The sequence below is a fragment of the Coptis chinensis genome, chromosome 5 (genome assembly GCF_015680905.1).
Source record: "Coptis chinensis isolate HL-2020 chromosome 5, ASM1568090v1, whole genome shotgun sequence".
Lineage (NCBI taxonomy): Eukaryota > Viridiplantae > Streptophyta > Magnoliopsida > Ranunculales > Ranunculaceae > Coptis > Coptis chinensis.
This window is the reverse complement of record NC_141460.1, coordinates 82385772-82407807: the sequence shown is the minus strand read 5'-3', so window position 1 is coordinate 82407807 and position 22036 is coordinate 82385772. Positions and strand designations below refer to the sequence as shown.

The window sequence follows — 22036 nt, the reverse complement described above, 5'->3', positions numbered from 1 at the left end:
AATTATTTTATAATTTAAGATGCAAATTAGGGATTGTCTAAATAATTTGTATGGATAGAGACAACTCAAATCAGAAGTTGGCCACGCCACCAATAAAGTCAGATTCATCTCTATAGTATATTACATTTTAACTTCTAAAATATAAGAAATATTACAATTACATTTAACTAACTCTATTTTTAATTTAAAATAAAAACTGGGGACAAAACCGTTCGAAGTGGTATGAACGGATTTGCCACGCCAAACGGCTCACTTGCATGCGCTTCATTATAGGGTAGAAAGAATAGATAAGTTTTGTTTTCTAAAAAAAAAGAAGTGAGACTATAATTGTACTTGTGGTGTTCAGAAGACTGTCACACCAATTTGTGTAGAGAAGACTATAAAAATATCGCCAATATATCCAATATATTGCCGATATATATCGGTATTTTGGTACACCGATATCGATATATATCCATCGAATATAGAACCCTTTTTTTCTCGATATATATCGAATTTCCGATATAATACTTTATATCGCCGATATAATCGATATTTACGATATATATCGTTTGACTTTTTGACCATTTTTTAATATAAATCCGATATTTCCGATATTATATTTCCAATTTATCCGATATTTTTGATATTTTAAATAGTTTGGACTGGTCACCAAAAAAATAGATATATCCGATATTTTCAATATATCCGATATATATCGATTTTTGGGTACACCGATATATTCATCGATATCGATATTTTGGGCCTTGCTTTCAAACATGTATACCCAGAACTAGCTGCAAGCAAGTATACCCAGAACTAGCTAGGTGAGAAAACCAAGAAATGGGGCTCAGCCCCTTGGTTTTAATCCGGATGAGTGTAAACCCCTTCCTATCGGTCCATATCACATAACCTCCCTATTTATCGGCCCATATCACATAAACTCCCTGCTTTCCAATATCAGCGAAATTCCAATCCGATTTCTATTTCTTATTTTATTTTATTACCCGTTTTACCCTTTTCCATATTCATCGTAATTCCATATTCCCTCGAGAGTTTGTGGATGAACTTGCCAAGTTGCAGGTATTCATCTTCATCATATCTCGTCCTGCAAATCCTTATCCTTTTTGGATGTGACGATACTAAGTAGTTAAATTACTGGTATGTCTTATCGTGATTTTGTTCAAGTAATTTGAAGTGGTTTTCATCCGATATTGCAGGGATATAGTCCCTGCTTTTTTACGCCCTAAAAGCTTCGAGCTTTTATAGATAATGAATTGGGAACACCGGTTGATGTCCCGTTTAAGAAGTTTGAAGATCAACCAATAGCGGCAGCTAATCTTGGCCAGGTATTTGCTCCATTTTTCAAGTAAAGGATGCATTTATATGCTTCACAAACAAGATCTTGTACACAATTTTCTTTTTCTATAGAGGATAGCATATCATATTTGCAAGCCGCCTCCCCTTTCAATTATGCAAACGCCAGTAACAAAAAAGAAAGAATTTGGAATGCCCAAAATGTGTTTGTCGTTGCGTTATACTTCAATAAAAGGTTTCAAAGCACATGTGCTTGTCAAACATTGTAGTAGCTAAAAAGCATACAATCTACAACTAAATTTTACAGTCCATCATAATTTCAGTATGGCATTGCGAAAAAATTGAATAATCCAGAAATAGAACAAAGCTACTTGAGATGTCGTGTTCAAATAAGAGAAATTATTATTCCACAAAAATCTGCAAAAATGTGTCTAAGATAATGGAGAAGAAGAACAGTTCTTGTTGTTTAGTTTACTTCCATGCTATTATATGTAGTAGATAATGAAAACTTAAGCATCTCATTGATCTAAAGTTCTAAGAGTAACCTGCTATTAATGATTTTGTATCTATCTGTTGTGAATGCATATGAGGTTGTGGTCTTCTTCTTATGTGGTTTGAAATTGTGGCCACTTTAGGTACATCGTGCAATTTTACACAATGGAGAAATAGTGGTTGTGAAAAGTTCGAGGCCTGGTCTCAAGAAGCTTTTGATATTGATTTACGTAAGTGAGGACCATTCTTTGCAGACTGGTATAAACCTTCTTTAGTTCAGCTTCAGTTCCACATGTCTATGGCGCTTTTACTGGTTTTAATTCTTATGATAAAGTCTTGTCATTTTCACCCAATCTTTTAAGTAGTGCAAATGTTACCTAAAGACCATCCTTCAATAATGTTTCTCCTCACATCACAATAGTACCCTCATGAGCTTTGATTTGTTGCAATGATGCATCCTTTTGCTATACATATCCTTTCTGAAGATGCCCTCAGTAGAAATGGTAGTTGTACGGCTGGTGTGCATGGAGAGACTGGAAATGGGGGTTTTAGGTTGGAATTAGAAGAGAAGCCAGCTATACTTGCGAATTCTTCAGATGCCGACAATGTTGGTTCTGATGATATTGTCTCTTTCGAAGGGATTGAGTCTAGAGAGAAGATCTCCGAAAGTGACCAAAGTTGTGAACCGAGACAGGACATCGCTCTCATGTGGATACCTTTGTTAAGGAAGAGATTCGGACTCTAGAAACAGAAAAATAACCCCGAAATTCTACTGCCGTAGAACCTGCTCAAGCTCCTCTTTCTCGTCGTCCGGCCGGCCTTGGTTGGTGGCGCTCCATTGATTGCTCATTTTGATGTTATATAGACACATTTTGTAAAACTATATTTACAAATCCACCTGAATTTTTATAGACGTTTTTTTGACATTTGAGTTCTAACCAGGTGACGCGGGTTATGGAAATATGAATTTACATATGAAAATATGAATTGACATATGCAAATATAAAGTTACATATGTGAATACAAATTTACATATGCAAATATGAAATTTCATAGACGTTTTTTCTGACATCTGACAGGTGACACAGGTTATGTAAATATGAATTTTTATATGTAAATATGAATTTACATGTACACATTGATTTTCACATACATTTTTTTCCTTTCATCTGATCTGACTGGTGACACAGGCTATGAAATGTAAATTTACATATGCAAATATGAATTCTAATAAACTGTTTTCTGGCATAGCTATGAAAATTTGACAAACTGACAAATTAATCAGGCTCATTTCTTGCATTACATCTAGAATTCAAAGATAGTTCATAGTATCCAAAAGTTTCATCCGAAATTCAAAGACAAACTGACATTACATGAAAGATCAAAGATTTACGCCCATAATTCAAACAAAATTAGTATCCCAAAGTGATCCACCAATAAAGCGCAACACATCATTTCATGATATTCTTTCTTTGCCTCTTCCTCCCCATTCAACTCAGTCTCTCCAATGTTCTTCAACAAAAACTATAAAAAATTTGTCCAAAAAGAGTTTCTTTCGTCTTGGCGATATGAATATCTCTAATTCTTCATTTGAACTCTTGAAAAAGTGATAGCATAGGCAAAATAGTATAACAAAACACCTTGGTAGAGCTAGTAGGTTTTACCTCCTGTTGCAATAAAGGGGAAAATAATAAATAAGTCTGTTAAACTGACATTTCAAAATTTACTTTCACATATATGAAAATACAAATTTACACAAAAATTCAAATATGCAAGTAAACATACGAAAATATAAATTTACATAGTTATTATTGTAACCAAAACAGTACTGATGAAAGCAAGCATACATATGTAAATTTACATTCACATAGAAATATGAATTTAAATTCAAATTTGCATATGCTATGTAAATATAATACAAATTCAAATCTTCATATCAACTACAGAGTGTGAACTTCATATCAACTACAGAGTGTCAACTAATATCAATTTCAGACAACTTAAAATATGATTCTCACCTTAGATTTTGTTTATTTACAAACAAAATTAAAAAAAAAAAAAAAAAAAAAAGATTTTTACCTTTGATTTCGTCTTTTTATCGGTAGTTGCTTTTCTTTTTGTTTGTGAAATGAAAACTTTCGATTTTTTTGTTTTGTTGGGTGTTTCTTTCTTATTTTTCGGTTGTTTTGTCATCTTAATTTGGTTTTGCAGGATATCTAGGGTTTACAAGAATAGTGGATGCGGCAAAAAGAAAGAGAAAAGATAAATTTGAGATCTGGGTTTTATGTGTGGGGGGTATTTTAGTCAGTTTGGGTATTTTAGAAAAATAGGGGTTTTTTATGGGTTAGTACGTAATGAGGGGGTTTTTATGCTGGTTATGTATCAACCAGGGAGATTAAACCCAAAATCTGGTGAGAAAACACTATTTATAGCTTATTTTTCAAATATGTTTTAAAAATGGTCCACCACTACCACATGCCCACATTATTGTAGGCAACTAGGAGTCTAAGAACTAGTGAACTACGTGTAGTACTATTTTTGAAAAAAATATGAAAAAAAATAACCAATTTGTCCTTTGTCCTTAAATTGATTGGAATCAATTATTCGGATAACCTTAGCAAGTGTGCCGACGACCGAGAACTAGCGAAAGCTCACTAAAACTTTAAGTTTAAAAAATGGGCCGCGGTATTTACAATCCTATAAATGGTGCAGTACTATTTTTGAAAAAAATATGAAAAAAAATAACCAATTTGTCCTTTGTCCTTAAATTGATTGGAATCAATTATTCGGATAACCTTAGCAAGTGTGCCGACGACCGAGAACTAGCGAAAGCTCACTAAAACTTTAAGTTTAAAAAATGGGCCGCGGTATTTACAATCCTATAAATGGGATTAGCACCATTTTGACCAATTCAAAGGTATTAGCACCCCTCTATTAAATACACAAAAAACACTAACGGCAAGTAGCTGCTGCGAGATCGCACAATCCATGGCATCGGGTTGCCGCGAGATCTCATATCCCATGGAAGGGGGTTGTCGTAGGTCTTTCTAATTTTTTTTTAATAGCCACCGTAAAAAAAGTTAGTTGCCGCGAGATGATTTTGTTTACTAAAATAAAGTCTTTTCTTGTGTTAATTATCAAAACTCTTCTTCATTAATTTGATCACAAAATTTTCTTATAGCATATGAAAATATTTGCCACAAGATAGCAAAATTATGGCTCGATTGTATATTTTTTTTGTCATGGTTTTGGTGTCGTTCTTGGAGTGAATAAAGAAACATTAAAGAAGAAAATAAGGTATTCATATGTCGTGTGTGTTCAATACACAAAATTTGAAGTAAAAAAAATACAAATAACACATAAAAAATATGTCGTGGCAATTGCCTGTCGTGGGATATGGGATCTCGTGGCAACCCGATGCCGTGGATTGTGCGATCTCGCGGCAACTGCCTGCCGTGGGATATGATCGAGATCTCGCGGCAACTGCCTGCGTAGAACTATGGGCATGTGGGGGTGTAAAAGGATATATAAAAAATAACCATTATTGTTTTACTTTTTATCAAAGGGGTGCTAGTCCCATTTATGGGGGTGCCAATACCGCGCCCCTAAAAAATTCACCAGATAAAAATAATAACACAGCAGCTTCTCAATTCCTATACCAAAAGTAATGCTAATTCTAGCTACTAAGAGCATCTTTAGGTAAGATACTATCCTAGCATCAAACACCAAATTCCCAATAATTTGGTATTTTTTTTGGTGTTTTTTCATCTTCAAGAGAGACACATGTTGATGAAAACATCAAACCAAACACCAAATCGGCCAAAATTTGGTTCCAGCTTTGGTGTTGTATCAAATCTCTCTTGCGGTTTTAGAAAAACCGCGAGGTTTTTTGAACACTGCATGGGCTTGGGCTAGAGTGTGGGCTTCAATCACGCGGTTTTGCGAAAACCGCACGAGAAATTTGGAAAGAGAAAAAAGAAAAAAGTTTATGTGCGACACATCGCATGGTTTTTGGAAAACCGCGTGGACTTGGGCTTTTAAGATGGGCTTCAGTGGCGCGGTTTTGAGAAAGCCGCATGGGCTATATGGCGCGGTTTATCCAAAACCGCATCATTTTATGTCGAATATTTGATGTTTCTCCTGAAGTTGGTTGATGTTTTTTTGGTTTGGTTCAAAAAATTTGTGTTTTCTTGGTTTCTTTCCTAAAGATGCTCTAACTCCATTACACAAATGGACATTATTAACTCTTCAAAAACCGCTGCTATTTTCCCACTTATATGTTTCTTTTGATACAATCGTGGTATCACTTTCGAGGAAAACATTCAACCGTTGGAAATAGACTAAGGGGACGTACCACATACAATCCGTGGGTTACTTTAGGCGCAATACCTGAATCTATAACATTAAGCTCATTATAAATAATAATAATAATAATAATAATAATAAATAGTGTGTATTGAATAAAAATAATAAGTAATCAATTATTACCAATCAATTTCGGACAATTTCGTTTGTCATGTGATTGCCCAGTAAGTCTACATCCATTACAATGCCTTGCTTGAACCTGTGCCTTTTCTTTTCCCCCTTCATTGTCCTTTGCTCTAATAGGATTAGGCTCATTCAAAGTCACATGTTTTTTTTTTTTTTTTTTTTTTTTTTTTTTTTTTTTTTTAAATTCCAAACTCCTTTACTAGCCAACACTTCTTTAATATTTTCATGTACCACTTTCAAATGTTGTTCATATACATCAGTTGCATCTTCAGAAGCTACAACGTCATCGAGTACCCTTTAAGTAAGATGAGATAATTTTGTGTGCCTTAATAACATAAAGTTGCTATTAGTTTCTATCACCTCTTTCCCCACCATATGCTATTATTTCTTCCAATTTCGTGTATTTCCTCCATCTACTCAGTATATAAGCATCTAGCAAGTAAACAATTTGACTAATCTATTATAATAAAACACAATGGCAGGACAAAGGGAGGTTGTGATCGTCTGGGGATCTGAGTTAGATTGGAGTAGATGTACGGTAGATATAGTTTTAAAACCCTTTCCAGACTAATTCTAATTGATACTTAAAAATTTTATTTAATGAATTAAATGTTTTGTAAATGAATTAATAGTTTCTATGAATAAAATGGTTTGTAAATTAAATGAATTATTACATTTGGAATCACAATAGTTGGGTTTCGGGCTTCAATTGTGGGCTTCAAGGTGGGTTAAATTAATGCCCATTTAATGGTTAATTAAAAGCTTAAGAGGATTGCAAGGGAAATGAATGTCTTCCAAATAAGGGTGCCAATGGGTACCTGATTACCCGGAACCGAACCGAAATCGAAACCGAATGTTTCGGTTTTGGGTCTTAAAAAGTTAGACCCATTTAAAATGGGTCATTAAAAACTGAACCGATAAAGAACCAAAACCGTTGAACCAAATAGTAAAAACCCTGTGGGTACCCGGACCGAAACCGAAACCGATTATTATGATTTCGATATTTAAAATTTAATATTATATTATATTTAAGATAATCAAACTCATATATTATAATATAAAATATATTTTTTACGTGTAAACGTCTATTAAATATATATATCATAATAGTGAATGTGTATTGTTAAATGTATATTTTATAACTATACGTTAAACAAGTGTATCATAGATGTTAATAATAATGTCAACGTGTATATTATGAATTAACTAATACATTTTATATTTATTAACTTATATATGTGTATATTTAAATAGGATATACATGCTTGATATATTGTGGTACACACACTTATTATAAACCAATATGTAGTGTTCATGTTAAAAATTAGTGATGAGATGTAATTGTAAGATGCATATACTCGTATGTTCGATTTAAAATGCGAGTTAATACACGTGTATAAATATATGTGTATGCACGTAAAATATATCAAGGTAACAAATATATATGATTGCACGTGTACACGATCGAGTTAATACAATGAAACAAATATATGTGTATGCACGTAAAAAAAAAATCAAAATTATAAGGTTAGATATTTGATTATTTTAATTTCTATATCAAAGGTTTAAATTATCACATGAATTGTAAATGTTTTAACGTGTATGATTGATACGTATTCATAAATTGATATAAATATGATTGTTGATGCATCACTAATTATATATAAAATATTATCATGTAGGAAAATAAAAAAATAAAAATAAAAATAAGTTTGAGTGTTTAAATGATTGTAATTGTTTAATAATCCTAATAAATAATAAAGACCCGAATTAGAACCGAAACCGATAAAAACCCATGGGTTTTTATGGTTTTGGGTTGGGTTCTATAATTCTCATACTAAAACCGTTGAGAACCGAAATCGATAAAACCGCAAATAGTAAAACCCAAACCGAAACCGCTAAGACCCGACCCAAAACCGACCCGTTGGCACCCCTACTTCCAAATTAAAAACGGGTTTTATTAAAAAAATAAACCCCAACGCTCAATAGACCCGCGATCTTCCAAGCACCACCAATTAAGCGCCCCTCTCATGGAGTCTCTTCAATGTGCCTCTTAATTGTACCACTATAAATTCTCACCTTGCCACTCTCTCTCCAAAGATAAGATGTAACGATGTCAGGAAGGGTCTTCAGAAGGTACAACTCGAGAATTTGTTTTTCCTAAATTCAATAATTGATTCTTATGGTTTAATTGTTCTGCTTTTGTTTCATTTCGTCCAAATTTTAAACTTTATTTGTTACATAGCACCTTTGACACAGTACATAGCAAAAAATGTGAACACTACATTTGAATGTGTTTCTATGATTGGTTCTTCATATATTTTTTGTTGCTTCAACTTTTGTTTCACTTTTGGTTGGGTAATGCATAACTATAAATGGTTGGATTTGGTGTTTAGTGAACTGTCAAATAGTTGTTTGCGTAAAGGTCGAAGAGAATGCATAAATGAGCTATGGGGTTCTACGTAACTGATCTAAGCATTCTATGTTGAGTTTGAGTTTGTCAATCCGTTTTTGTGTGGTCGTTTTTGAATTTTAATTTTTTGCTCAATGGTAAATCAATGTTCAAGTGAAAAAGTTTATAAGAGTAAAAGAGATAAAAACCAAGGAATGGAGTTACATAAAGGAAGTCATTCAATTATAAATACATGACTGAATTACTAAAGCAATTTGTCAACTCTGTCCATTGCTTTTTGGTCTGTATATATAGTGATGTTTTGGAAGAAATCTAAAATAGATTATGTTTATAATCATTTTATGGGGAACCTGATGTGCAGATAGATTGGGTATTTTCACATTCGTTCAAGACTTTCATTTTTCATTTCTATACTGACTTTTCTTCTCCTTCTACGATTATCTTTTGCAGGACTTTTTTCTAGCGCAAAGGTTCCTTTTCCGAAGATATGAACTCTAGATAAGGTGAAACGTCTTGCATTCGATTCCCACCTTCATAGTAGAATTTATTGTCATTGTGAGCTTTCATACTTTTCTATATTTATCTGTTTGATTTTTTTTCATTTTCTCTCTCTACTTGAACTTAATGTGAAATTGCAGTGTTATTATAGTGTCAGGTTTTAGAATATTTTTAATATTTGACAACTTAGTTGATTATGTGATTTGATAACTCCAAATCAAAATTTAGCATTCTACGTTTTTGAAAAGTCTAATTGCTAATTCATTTTTGCCTCACCTAATATGCGAACTAGAGGCATATAACCACCTTTTGATGTCGAGGTGTATGGACACTTATATCGATACATAAAGTTACTCTTTTTTTCTGTGTTCACCGAGTAGCTTAATTATAAGATCATACTGGGGAAGCTTCAAATGATCTCAATACTTGAGTGTTTACATCTATTAATAGTTAGCTTAGCATTGGATGTTGAAGGGGCTTTGGAGAAATGATATATATTGGCACTTAAGTTTCGTTTCATATAATAGTAGACTTAAAAAGTTATGGATTATGTTTTTCACTAAATAATGATACATGCTTTAAACCTTTAACACACATTTGGTCTTAATTGGTTTTTTAAGTTTTAGTTGTTTCGTCACATTTTGTGTAATGAATATATGCCAATTCAATTAAGTATTTTAAAAATGAATTGAATGAATTATGTTTTGAAACCCATACCGCTTCTCCCCAAAAGAAGTTTAAATGGTCCAAAAAAATGAAATGGTTTTTAATTAGGTTGCCCCACTCTCTCTCATTTATTACTTTGCCGGTGTTTCCGTCACTCTTTTTTTATTTATTTTTTAGTTTTTTCCCTCTCATGCATCTTCCTGAATATGCACCTTCATGAATTTTGTAAGCACTCTTTATGCTCTCTGTGTGAGATTTTATTAATTTGTTCTACTAATTTGTTATACTGATTTGAAGAAAGCAGGCTTGGCAACCGAAAATCAAATTCAGTGTGTATTTACTTACTCATAAGGCTTTTCAAGAATTTGTAATTAGTTTATCACCTTAATGTTACCTTAGAATTAGTTCATTTCTTTCCAGGGTCATATGGGTTTATGAGTTCAAATTAAATCTGGCATAACTACTGCTTCTTCTAGCTTTGTTTAGGACACTTCTTTTTTGGTAGTCTTTAAAATGTTGATCTCAGTCCGTATCTTCTTAATTATATATTTGAACGACTCATTAAGTGATTTGTGAAAATCAAATGGTTGTTGTAATTGGAAAAGGTGCTTTAGGAAAACAATGTAACTCGCATAAATTTGAATTGTTATATTCGAATAGTTATTTGAAGTTTTACTGCTTTGTAATTTATCTATTTTTTACCATCAAAAGTTCCTTTCTAATATTTGTTGAACAATTATAGAATCCACTTGAGGATTGATACATCGCAAATCTTTATGGATTGCACTCAGCGTAGGTGTGTGATAGTGTTGTTAGGGGAGTTAACGAGTGATGGAAATAGAGTTAGGAGTTGGACATGCTATATGGTGGAAGTTGTGACTCGGGGGTATCGATACCATAAGAGAGGTAAATAAATCCGGTTTTTTTAAATTTAAACAAACCATCTGATTTGCTCCCTGCAAAAGTATATCATCTTTTGCAGGATTCTTTTCTAGCGCAGCGTTCTGTCTTCCAAATATATCATTATCTAAGGTTGGTCTATTTTGAATTTTATATCCCTTCACTTTGGGTTTGAGTTGATTTGTTTCTTGCTTTGATAAACAATATTGCTTATTTGGGGTTTTTTTAGTTTTCTCCACATATATATATATTTTATCTTAGTGTACCTGTGCATTCATAGATATGCCTCATGTTGTGATGTCTATGAACACCATGCCTTGCTTATTCATGGTACTATTTTCCCCTTCCTATTTGTCTATGCCTTTATCATTTGTCCATAGGTATCAATTTCATAACTATTGATATGTTTATACCATGATTAACTTTTATGTACTGCATAAGTTTTGGCATATCTATGGAGCTTCATCTCATTGACCCTTTTAGTTACCTTTGAAAGTCGAGTTCAAAGGTAGATTGTTCGTGCTATGAAAACATTCAATGTCTAATATCCAGTTTGGTTCATAGTTGCAATCACAATGCATTCAATTCTCATTACAATATATATATATATATATATATATATATATATATATATATATATATATATATATATATATATATACCAAATCAAATTCTAAAAACATATATAAATAATCTTTTATGTTAGTATAATGTTCTAAAAAAACTTGGTCCAAACATCTTATACTTGAAGGATGCTGCTATTGAAGATAACTTGAAGGCTTGAAGCTAAGCCAACAGATGTGCAAGCGACAAGCATTATGGATATGCAGGCTCGTTAAGGGTGAGCTGAAGAACATGAAGCTGGGAAATGGTTGACGTCAAGCAACCACAAGCTTTTATGGATAGTTGAAACATCAAGTGAAGATGCAAACCGTTGCAAAATGTCAAACTGGTGAAATTTGATCCGTCATACATACTGAATTACTGATGATTCCAATCATTTTCGATTTCCATTTTTCGGCGTCTATTTCTTACATTGTTTGTCGTATTGGTCTATTTATTTATTCGCCTGGAGAAATACACTAAACTCTACTAGAATGCTTTGTGGATCCCCGTTTTGTACTGATTAGTTGTGTATTTTTGAGTAGTCCATTCTTTGATTATTATCACAAGAATACAGGTTACTTCAACTAAACTACAGACAATGTCTTGCTGACATAATTGTTTTTTACGAGCTTCAAATCACATTTGATTATTTTATGTAACCATTGATGAACCCTTTTAAAGTTTTGCATGTTGAATTTGGGTGGCTTTTACTTTGTTTAGTCTATTTGGGTTTTGTTTTTGTAAATGTACTTAATTTGTAGCTGAGATTAAATAGCTAGACAAATACACTATCACTTTTCCAAATAGTAACTGACTTAAAAAATTGAAGGGGAGTCTCGAGATCTCATCTTCTCAAGCGTTTCTTTTCTTTAGCAGTGCAACTATTTTGCTAATTTCATTGCACGGGTTCATAGAATGTTAGTACTCGAGGTTTGATGGGTGGCGTGTGGCTCATAATTATTTTCAAAGGTAATTACGCTATCAAATCAGCTAAGCAGAAGCACATGACGAAGATTAATGCAAACAAGCACCTCATAACAAACCGTGCCACAGGCATGGGTAATATCTAGTTTTCAAATAAGCCAAAATGTGTCTACAAGGAATTCTTTTAAATTCAAATTTCTTACAGTTACAAGTAGCAAAATTTAGATCCTTATCATATACAACTTTCCACGGTCTAGAATATCTTGCACTTGCCCTTTTCACTATGTAGACAACCTGCTTTTCATTATCTACCAAACTTTCAATAAAATACTCCAAACTCTCCCACAATTCATTCTGAAATCTAAGAAAAATAGACAATGTATAAATATCTGTCATCTGTTTCTCCATAGAAATTGTGGTTTTCATCATGGGACACTCATTGCTATCAACATGATCAGCTTGCAATTCTTTATGACGTTGGTATTCAAGTGCTCTATTAAATCGCGTAACAAATTCATTTAAATAATTTTCTTTAAAGACATACCTCTTGAAAAATGCATGTGAACTTTTCCGCCTTTTGACTACTTGACATGCCGTCAGTGAAAATGTGTTTCACAAATGACAAACCTACGTGGTAATGTACTTCTTGCAAATGAATATTTTCACAAAATTAGAGGACCGTAAATCAAATTTTTTTGCTCTCAAAATTGATATGCAAAAACGATACACAAAAATGATAAGATACCAATAAATCCATAGTAAGCACGACACCTTGCAATAGTGGCAGAGCCAGGAATTTGTCCCAGAGTGAGCTGGAGACCACTACTACACTTAGGAGTGACTTCAAATGATCGGATCAAGGGCTTTCAAAAAATTTATAATTTTTTTTCGGATGGCAATATCCTTCCCAATTCCAATCCAATTATTTTCAGATGTGCAATTTTTTTTTTCTGAATTCGAAAATTTTAAAAATTGGAAAAAATTTGGAGAATTCGAAATCGGTAAAATGATACCCTAAAAATATAAAACCGTGTTTTTTTTTTGGTATTTGTTACTGACGGACCCCAATTTGTGTTGGGCAGACTCAAAAAAAACAATTATTACAAGTGTGTCATTGGTCTCAAAAAATCTAAAAAAAATTATTACAAGTATGCCATTGGTCCCCAAAAAGTTGAATTCGAAACCCCAAACTTAAACGACCTGGAATTAGGTTTTGGACTAAGTCCCAAACGACTTGACCACACCGTTTGAGACTTAGTCCAAACGATGTGCCCACACCGGTCAAGAGCCCAAAAAACAGAAAGTCTCCAACAGTATGACCATGTCGTTGGAGACTTAGTCCAAACGGTGTGACCATATCGTTGGAGATTTTTCTAAGTCCAAATCCCAAACGACATGGCCACACCGTCTGGACTCGGTGTGGCCATGTCGTTTGTGATTTGAACTTTGAAAAAATATAAAATTCCATTTTTTGGGCTCTTGACTGGTGTGGGAACATCGTTTGGACTAAGTCTCAAACGGTGTCGCCAAGTCGTTTGGGACTTAGTCTCAAACGGTGTCCTAGCCGGGTCGTTTAAGTTTGGAGTTTTGAATTCAATTTTTTTCGCACTAAATGACATACTTCAGAATAATTGTTTTTTTTTTTTTTCGGCACTAAATGACACACTTGTAATAATTGGGAGTCTGTCCAACACAAATTGCGTCCGGCAGAAATAGGACTTATTTTTTATGAATAGATCATAGATGTTGGTTAGTATATACAAAAACGACAAAATAGATGTGGATGAAAGGAATGTTGGACAACTTGGACATTGGGGCCCCTTGTGTTTTTTTTCCCCCAAAACAGATTTGAGGCTTGCCCTCACTCCTACCTTACCCTCTTCACAACTCTTGGCATCAAATCTCCCTCTCTAATTACCTCTCAATTTCACATAAAGTTTCAATCTTTCCTCTACAAATCTTCAATTCGTGTCAAGTTCTATAATTCCTTTGTGTATTTTCTCTTTTCATTAAATGGGTTCTTCGTTTTTAGTGCATTAATTTTTTTTTGTTTTACCTAAACCAAACAAACACCTTAAGCTTTTTGAAGGCTTGTTTTGAGGATATGTTTCCATGGGGTGGTATCACTTGCTGCTTAAGTGCAGCTGCACTCTATCTTCTGGGCAGGAGTAGTGGAAAGTATGTATTATATCTTCAAACTTTAGCTTGTTCCAGTTTTTTCTAAGCTAATTATTCTTGTTATGTTTCAGGGATGCCGATATTTTGAAATCGGTTTATAGGATCGGCCAATTGAAGGATTTGGGTGAGTGGGCGTTTTTTTTTATTGTACAAATGCAAAGTTTGAAGTAACTTGGGCGTCGTGGTAGTTTGACATCTAGTTGTTCTACATTATTGCTTTTGTAGTCTCTGGTAAATTGGGCAACCGTTGTATTGTTATTAAGTGGAAACACCTATGTTCCCCATGGGGTTTGAGCTATGCCTCAACTTCCGACCAGATCGTGTCACGTGTGTTTTAAAAAGAAAAATGTTTACACAGCATCAACGCCTAACTACCTTAAATGGACATATATACACATAGTTGCAAAATGAGTAGCTATTCTTAAATTTTTTTACACGGTGCAACGTTTTAAAGGTTCATAACCTTTAACCTTTATATTAATAATTTCAGTTTTGAGTGGCATGATGGAATGGATAAGAATTACCCATTGCTCTTGATGATGTATGTATAAATATAAATATGTTTTTGTGAGGCCCTTATTCCCTAAGGGTAAACTATTCGAACAAGTTTTGATGTACTGAGTACTGTGACGTAGGGAGGGTTCACTCTACACCTTGTGGGTGAGGGTAGTCAAACCCCATCTTGTGGATTGCTATGTGTTTTTAGATAATTATATCTCGTTAAGACTGAATGACCACGTTTGGTGACAGTGGGATTAGCTATTAGGGGACTCGAGATTCTATGTCTGCTTATATTGGGAGCGAATAGTTTAAAGGAATTTCTTGCATTAAGGTTTATCCTTAGTCCTTACATTTGGGGTAAAATGTTTGTCTCAAGGTTTTCGGTTCATTCCCACCTTCACCAAGGTTTGGGGAATAGAAGTTTTAACTTTTAACTATCGAAATAATAATAGTTTAAAAGTAAGGTTACCTATTTGGGGCAGGAAAAATAAGGTCAGTGTACAAAGAGATCCACATCTTCTCTTTGTTGTTGCCTTTTATCACCAGCATCATTATGTTTGCAGTGATCGTTGTCCTAGCATTATCATTGTCCTAACATTTTCTTCATCTTCTTCCAGTCTTCACCGTTCAATCCCTCAGATTTTCGTTAAAATTCTTAAATTTTCCACTCTTTTTTAAAGTTTCTGTCCCCTTTCCTTTTGTGAATCTCAAGCTATTAGACTATCACAGATATGCAAATAATTGGTTTTGCTCTCATTTTTCAGCAAAAATTCTTGATACAGCATGCAAAGTCTTGCCACTAGTTGTTACTGTCTCTGGGCGAGTGGGCTCAGATGCACCCATCAAGTGTGATAGTGGTTTGAGAGGTGTTATAGTGGAGGAAACGGTACGGAGATTTTTTACTTCAAATATCAATAGTAATCCTTATATTTGTTGTTTTTAGTTAGTCCTGTAGTGGTCTCATGAAAGGTTATCCTAATATTTCAGGCAGAACAACACTTTCTGAAGCACAATGACTCTGGTTCATGGGTTGAAGACTCGGCTCTTATGCTCGCCATGAGTAAAGAGGTTCCCTGGTACTTGGTGAGTCCATGTTCTTTTATTTTCCGCCCTTGTTTTTATTGTGTTAGTTGAAGGTGATGTAACTGGTTGTTTGTGTCATCTATGTAATTTGATACCATACCTACATGAAAAGGCACTAACATGTTTTGACACCTACATATCAAGGACAGAGATGTGCCTTGGTGCTTGAGATGGTTATTAGGTGTTTAAGACACTATATAGATTCTGGCACGTGTATATGAGCTTGACACTAGCAGTCTAGCAATAACAACTCAAACATATTAAACACTTTTTGCATTTTGATGTGGTTTCATCAAAAAGAAATAGAAATTAGGTGTGCCGTTTAAACAACATAACAGACTAGGCTTCTAATACACATACACACGACTGAAAGCGTGTAGTTGGATGGTGGATGGAAATTGGTTTGAAATTTCACTCCAAATGTGTTTTGCTGTGTGGCCTTTTTTTTGTGATTGTTAATTTTGCATGGTGATTGTAATGCGGATTAACTGTTGGCGGAAGCAACAATTGAATAGAATCCACACTTCAATAAAAATAAATCAAGAACCCTAAAAGTCTCTCTTATATTTAATCTCTCAAAACTCATAAAAACATGTATCTCCCATTCTATACTCCTAATTACAATCCTTATTTATAATAGGGTTTACTTTGACAGCAAAGCCTACCAATCAAACTATGCCACATGGCAATAACTAATCAAATTAAAACAAACTAATTAAAAGAGGGGACATCAATGCATTGGGCTTGGGCTGGATCACGACTGGATGTCCGCATCAGATTGACTACATTGACGTTAGTTCCTTATGGAAGATGCTTGAAACAATGAGTGGTAATGCTACCGAGAAAATAGTGCTGCCTGTGATGTGTTGGGTTTTTCTGCCCAAGTCAAACCAGCCGAAGGCCGGAGTTCAAATATTCAACCCGAGCTGAACCCAAGTTACCATCCCATATCAAACTGTAGATTCAATCGTTGCTGGTTGAACCGTGTATATATAGATTTATTCTTGATGTTATTTGTAGGACTTCATCATCTTTTATCTTGTACTTCGAATGGCTTTACTCGAAACGGGCAAGCTGTAGGAGAGGCACATAAATGAATATCTATGGGATAGCAAGTCTAACAATGGGCGGAAACACGCCTAAGCCCTAACACCACCCTAGGTGCAGACATGTGCTATAACAAACCCACCTTTGCGCTAGCGCTGGATTTGAGACTTGAACCAGTGACCTCTCAGGACCTAGAACTGTGGTATCATGTTATTATACACTCTACTCTAAAAGCTTAAGCTACTTGAGAGAGGCACAACACTGATTATCCAATGGGATGCCGGTCTAACAAGGGTCATAAACATTTCTTAAACATACCGTGGGTGGCAATGCCTCGTACCATATTTCTTAAATTTTTATCGCACTTTAATTGGAAAGAGCTCAAGTGATTAAAAGAGGTAAATGAGAAATATATTTTGATCCCATAGTTAGCACAACAATTTATTAAAAAAGAAGTTACTACAATGCTTAACTGTAGCTTTGCTCGTTAATTTGTTTGAATTAATGAGTTTAGTGAATTCTGCTGCATCTTTGGAATTGGCATACTAGGGCCTTTCAAGACCTTTGCTCTAATACTTTGGAGAGTTGTTACTTTGGGTGCGTATTGTGAACCAACGTCATGGAGTAATAAACTTTATCTCAGAGAAATGGCGTTTTTATATTCCCATTCCGTGACTGCATTTAATGGCTCAAATTTTTAAAATTTACTGCTCTTCTGAGTTAATTGTGTTTTAAGTTATTGGTATTTCTAATGGACCAGATAATGTAAAATTACTCTTCTTTTGAGTAAATTTTAAGTTAATTTATTCTTCTCTGCATGTTTGGTAGGTCAACATGACCCTTCCCTTTCTGTATTTTTGTTAAATATATTTTATGACAGGATGATGGGACTGGGCGTGTACATGTGGTGGGAGCTCGAGGTGCTAACGGCCTGGTATTAGCTATAGGAAGAGAAATCTTTGAAGAGTCTGGTCGATCCCTTGTACGTGGGACACTGGATTATCTTCAAGGATTGAAGGTTTGTCTTATTCTGCAACATCGCTATATAGAGATGTCTCAGTGAATGTATTACCTATTAATTCTATTTACCATCTGCAGATGCTTGGAGTGAAGCGCGTTGAAAGAGTTCTTCCGATTGGGACTTCATTAACTGTTGTTGGAGAGGTGATATTAAATATTAAGAATACATCATTTAAAATGCTAAAAATATATGTTATTAAACTGTTACCTCTTGTTATCTGTCTTCAACTCTTTGTTGCTGTTACCTCTTATATTTTTGTGTTTCTTTTTTGGCTGCTTAGGCTGTCAAAGATGATATTGGAACAATACGGATTCAACGACCACACAAGGGGCCATTTTATGTGTCCCCAAAAAGTATTGATCAACTCATTGCAAATCTTGGGATATGGTCAAGGTTGTTTTCTAAAATGTGGTACCGAAGTGTTTCATTTTTAATACATTACCAGTTATATGTTATTGACTTACTACAATTGGTACATCTACAGGTTCTACAAGTACGCCTCTATGGGGTTCACCGTAGTAGGTGTTTTTCTGATTGCTAAACATACTATTCGATACATCATGGAAAGAAGACGCCGGTATGATTTGCAGCTAAGGTAATTTTTTTTTTTTTTTAAATCTTAAATTTTATGGTACTGTTATGAGAATATGCATAACTGTCTTCATCCGAAAGGCAGAAATGTACACAACCATATCAATTTTAGAAGGTTGGTACTATGAACAAGATGTAACACAAAGGTGGAAGCAAAATATGATGATAAACACTGATAAATTTTAACAAAAAATGCACCTAAATATAGGGATTAAATCTTCAATTAAAAGAACAATTCTCTTAAAATAAATTTTCAATAACAACCAACCAAGAATGAAGGCTAACATGCCTTAAAATAATAAAAAGACTACTAAATGTCTATTATCTAATTGGAATCCGAATAGGAACTCACCCTAATTCCTATTCCTATTGGAAACCAAAGAAAATAGAAACTACTAAGTAGCATATTGCCAATTTAATAAAAATAATAAATAATCTACTTCTAATTCTCTGCATCTGAACAAATGAAAGATCCGCATCTTCTTTAATGAGATTGTAGCCCAGCGCATGACCACATAACTTCTTGGATGCATTTGATGGATTTCTGTTTCACTATCATGTCTCTGTAAGGCACTGATGGATTTCTGTTGCACCACTTGCACTATCTTTTTTACACCTTCAGTTTGTAGGTCAGACATTAGTTCGCCATTATAAATCTGATACACAGAAGCATGACAGAATGTTAATCAGAGAGGAAAGTCTGAAAATAAAACTCCTAGATTAAAATTGTCTCAACTCTGCAGGGTGATTTTGTCAAGATGATATATTAGCTGGTTCTACTATGCTTCTTTGTTATCCTTCTGAAAAACATGTAATGAGGTCTTGTTCTTTCAGAGTCCTTGCTGCTGCTGCACAAAGATTAGAGCAGGATCATGATGGTACATTTCTCCAGTGTTTTCTTTTTTTAGTAGTTTATAAAAGTATTTAGTTTAATTTTGACGAGTAGGTTCAGATGAGAAGGCTGACAATGGACTGGAGAGTGCAAAAAAGGAGCGTCTCATGCCTGATTTGTGTGTGATATGCTTGGAACATGAGTACAACGCGGTGTTTGTCCCGTAAGCACCTTGCAAACTCTCCTTTTAGTTTGCCTAATTTGGTTAGAAAAATTCTTTTGTTTTTCATTATTGGTGGGGTTCATGTTTTTCCACCATGACTAGTATTCTTAATTCACTTCTGGGTGCAAGGTATTGAAAATTTACTTTCTTAGTCTGTGTCACTTATGTGGGTACATTTAGTAAAACTAGGCTCACCTTTACATAATTGAATGAGTCCAAATGTTTGGGCCACAAGTAATCTTGATTATATGGCCATCACTATCATTTAGGAGGTCTGATGGAGTGGATGATTTGGCTCAGTGTTTTACACGACTTGACTTAATATGGAGTCAAGCAAAACCATGAAGTTCAAAGAGTCAAAGATGATACATGTAGAAATAAGAGATAAACTCAAAATGAGGTTTATTCACCTTGATGGTCCTGTTGGGCAGGAGTTTCTTGATGTAGTAACTGTTCTTTGGTTATTACTTCAACTTGTTTCGTTTCCTATAAATCTTCAATTACAAAGATGCATTATGTATTTATGACACTCCTGCCTTTATTCCGTGCCTCAACTAATCTCATGTTTCCATCAGTCTTATTTAGTATTTCCAAGCACCATCATTTAACAACCATACACATATGTAATGGGAACACATATTATTTTCTAAAACATGGAGTAAAAGTGACGAACTGACTACCAATTCATTGTAAGTTAGGTGGAAAATGGAAATTGTGTGTTTTATATTTTTTTATGTATTTTGAAAGATCATAGAAGGGAAAATTTTGTGTATGTAGGGATAAATTACGATTTACGTTAGATCTTTGCTTCTTCATTGAGAAATGATGCTTCATTGCTCTGTAATGATAAGTCCAAAGGAACTACGAAATAGAAATCTAAAAAGAGTCAATGACAAGATGGATTATTTTGAACTTAGAAAAATTAGGGAAATAAGAGGTCATATGAGAAGAGGAAGTCGCTGTAGCCCTTCTGCAGCTTGTAAGTCGCTAAGATCGCCGAGAGTTGAAGTGTTTATTGGTTGATTTCCTTTTTCCATTTTAGGGTAGTGAAGGTTTTAGTTGTTGGGGCTACTAAGTTTCGGTCGGTAAGATTGTAGATCTCTTAGAACACTATGTTCATAGAAATATTCCTAGAGTGCTCTATCCAATCAGTGGGTCTGTGATGGAATAATTTGGATTGCTCAGCTGACTAAACCACATGTCTGAGGTTTCACTTCACTAGATTGGTTTGTGTCAATGAATATTTGTCGTCTTGTTAACATCGTGCTCGCTTGCTAGCGACCACTGAAGTGCATCCTACTTAACAAATGGAGAATAAGGTGCGGTGCGGATGGTGTTCTCTTTATTAATTAACAGTTGCCTGTATTTTTTTAGTTGACAAGGAATAAGTTTGTTAAATATTTCCCTTCAGACTTTGTCTTTTGTTCCATTTGGTGTACTTACTTATTCTTACAAAACACTAATCATTTGTATGCATTTCTTAGGTGTGGACATATGTGCTGTTGTATGACGTGCTCATCACACTTGACCAGCTGTCCACTTTGTCGGCGACGAATTGATCAGGTAGTAAGGACTTTCCGCCATTAAACAGACATTTTCTTCATGACACTGAGCAGAATCTCCAGAAGGTTGTGACATGGAAGATTGATGATTAGGGTTATGTGTGGTGGTGATGGTAAATTTTGTAATGAAAGAATGTCTTATTTTCTTCATGACACTGAGCAGAATCTCCAGAAGGTTGTGACATGGAAGATTGATGATTAGGGTTATGTGTGGTGGTGATGGTAAATTTTGTAATGAAAGAATGTCTTATGGTCATCTTGAACTGCAGGCATTACCAATTTACAGTTTTACATAGTGGTCATGTTGAATGGACAATGTCCTACTCTGTACATACTTTCTTCTTGAATTTTACAATATATCCGAAATGATTTAGTTGCAAGTTGTGACCCACCGTTTGCTGTTTACTTCCTGTTTCTATTTCTTCATTCTGTACTAGAGTAATTGAGAAAGTATTGTTGGCCTTATTGTGTGTTGTTTTCTCTCAAGTTTAGATTCTACATGCATGTTGAAGTCTTGCAGATGTCTGTTGTTTGTACAAGTTTTTTTGTGACTAATTCAGCACTTAGCCAGTGACCAGTGTTAAGTAGATAGCATGTTATACATTTTTATCCAGTTATTTCAATCGTTCTGGTTGTTTGTCTCTCGAGTTGTTTTTAACGTAGAATCTTAGTTCTACTGTAATAAGTCTCTTAACGTTTAAACAATCAATTA

The 22036-nt window shown here is 34.3% G+C and overlaps 1 protein-coding gene across 2 annotated transcripts; it reads left to right on the top strand.

Annotated features, from left to right (window-relative positions):
* The first annotated feature begins 14099 nt into the window (after nucleotides 1–14099).
* Nucleotides 14100–21704, top strand: DAL1 (E3 Ubiquitin ligase family protein). Of its 2 annotated transcripts, none has more exons than XM_086561157.1 (11): nucleotides 14100–14464; nucleotides 14536–14588; nucleotides 15730–15851; nucleotides 15953–16048; nucleotides 17976–18113; nucleotides 18194–18259; nucleotides 18397–18509; nucleotides 18601–18711; nucleotides 19542–19585; nucleotides 19660–19762; nucleotides 21247–21704. In XM_086561157.1, the coding sequence occupies exons 1-11, from the start codon at nucleotides 14391–14393 to the stop codon at nucleotides 21347–21349; spliced, it is 1023 nt and encodes a 340-aa protein (XP_086417283.1). In that variant the 5' UTR covers nucleotides 14100–14390; the 3' UTR covers nucleotides 21350–21704. The 2 variants fall into 2 exon arrangements, with proteins under 2 accessions (XP_086417283.1, XP_086417282.1); XM_086561156.1 differs by having other exon boundaries at nucleotides 19654–19762.
* Nucleotides 21705–22036: the final 332 nt, after the last annotated feature.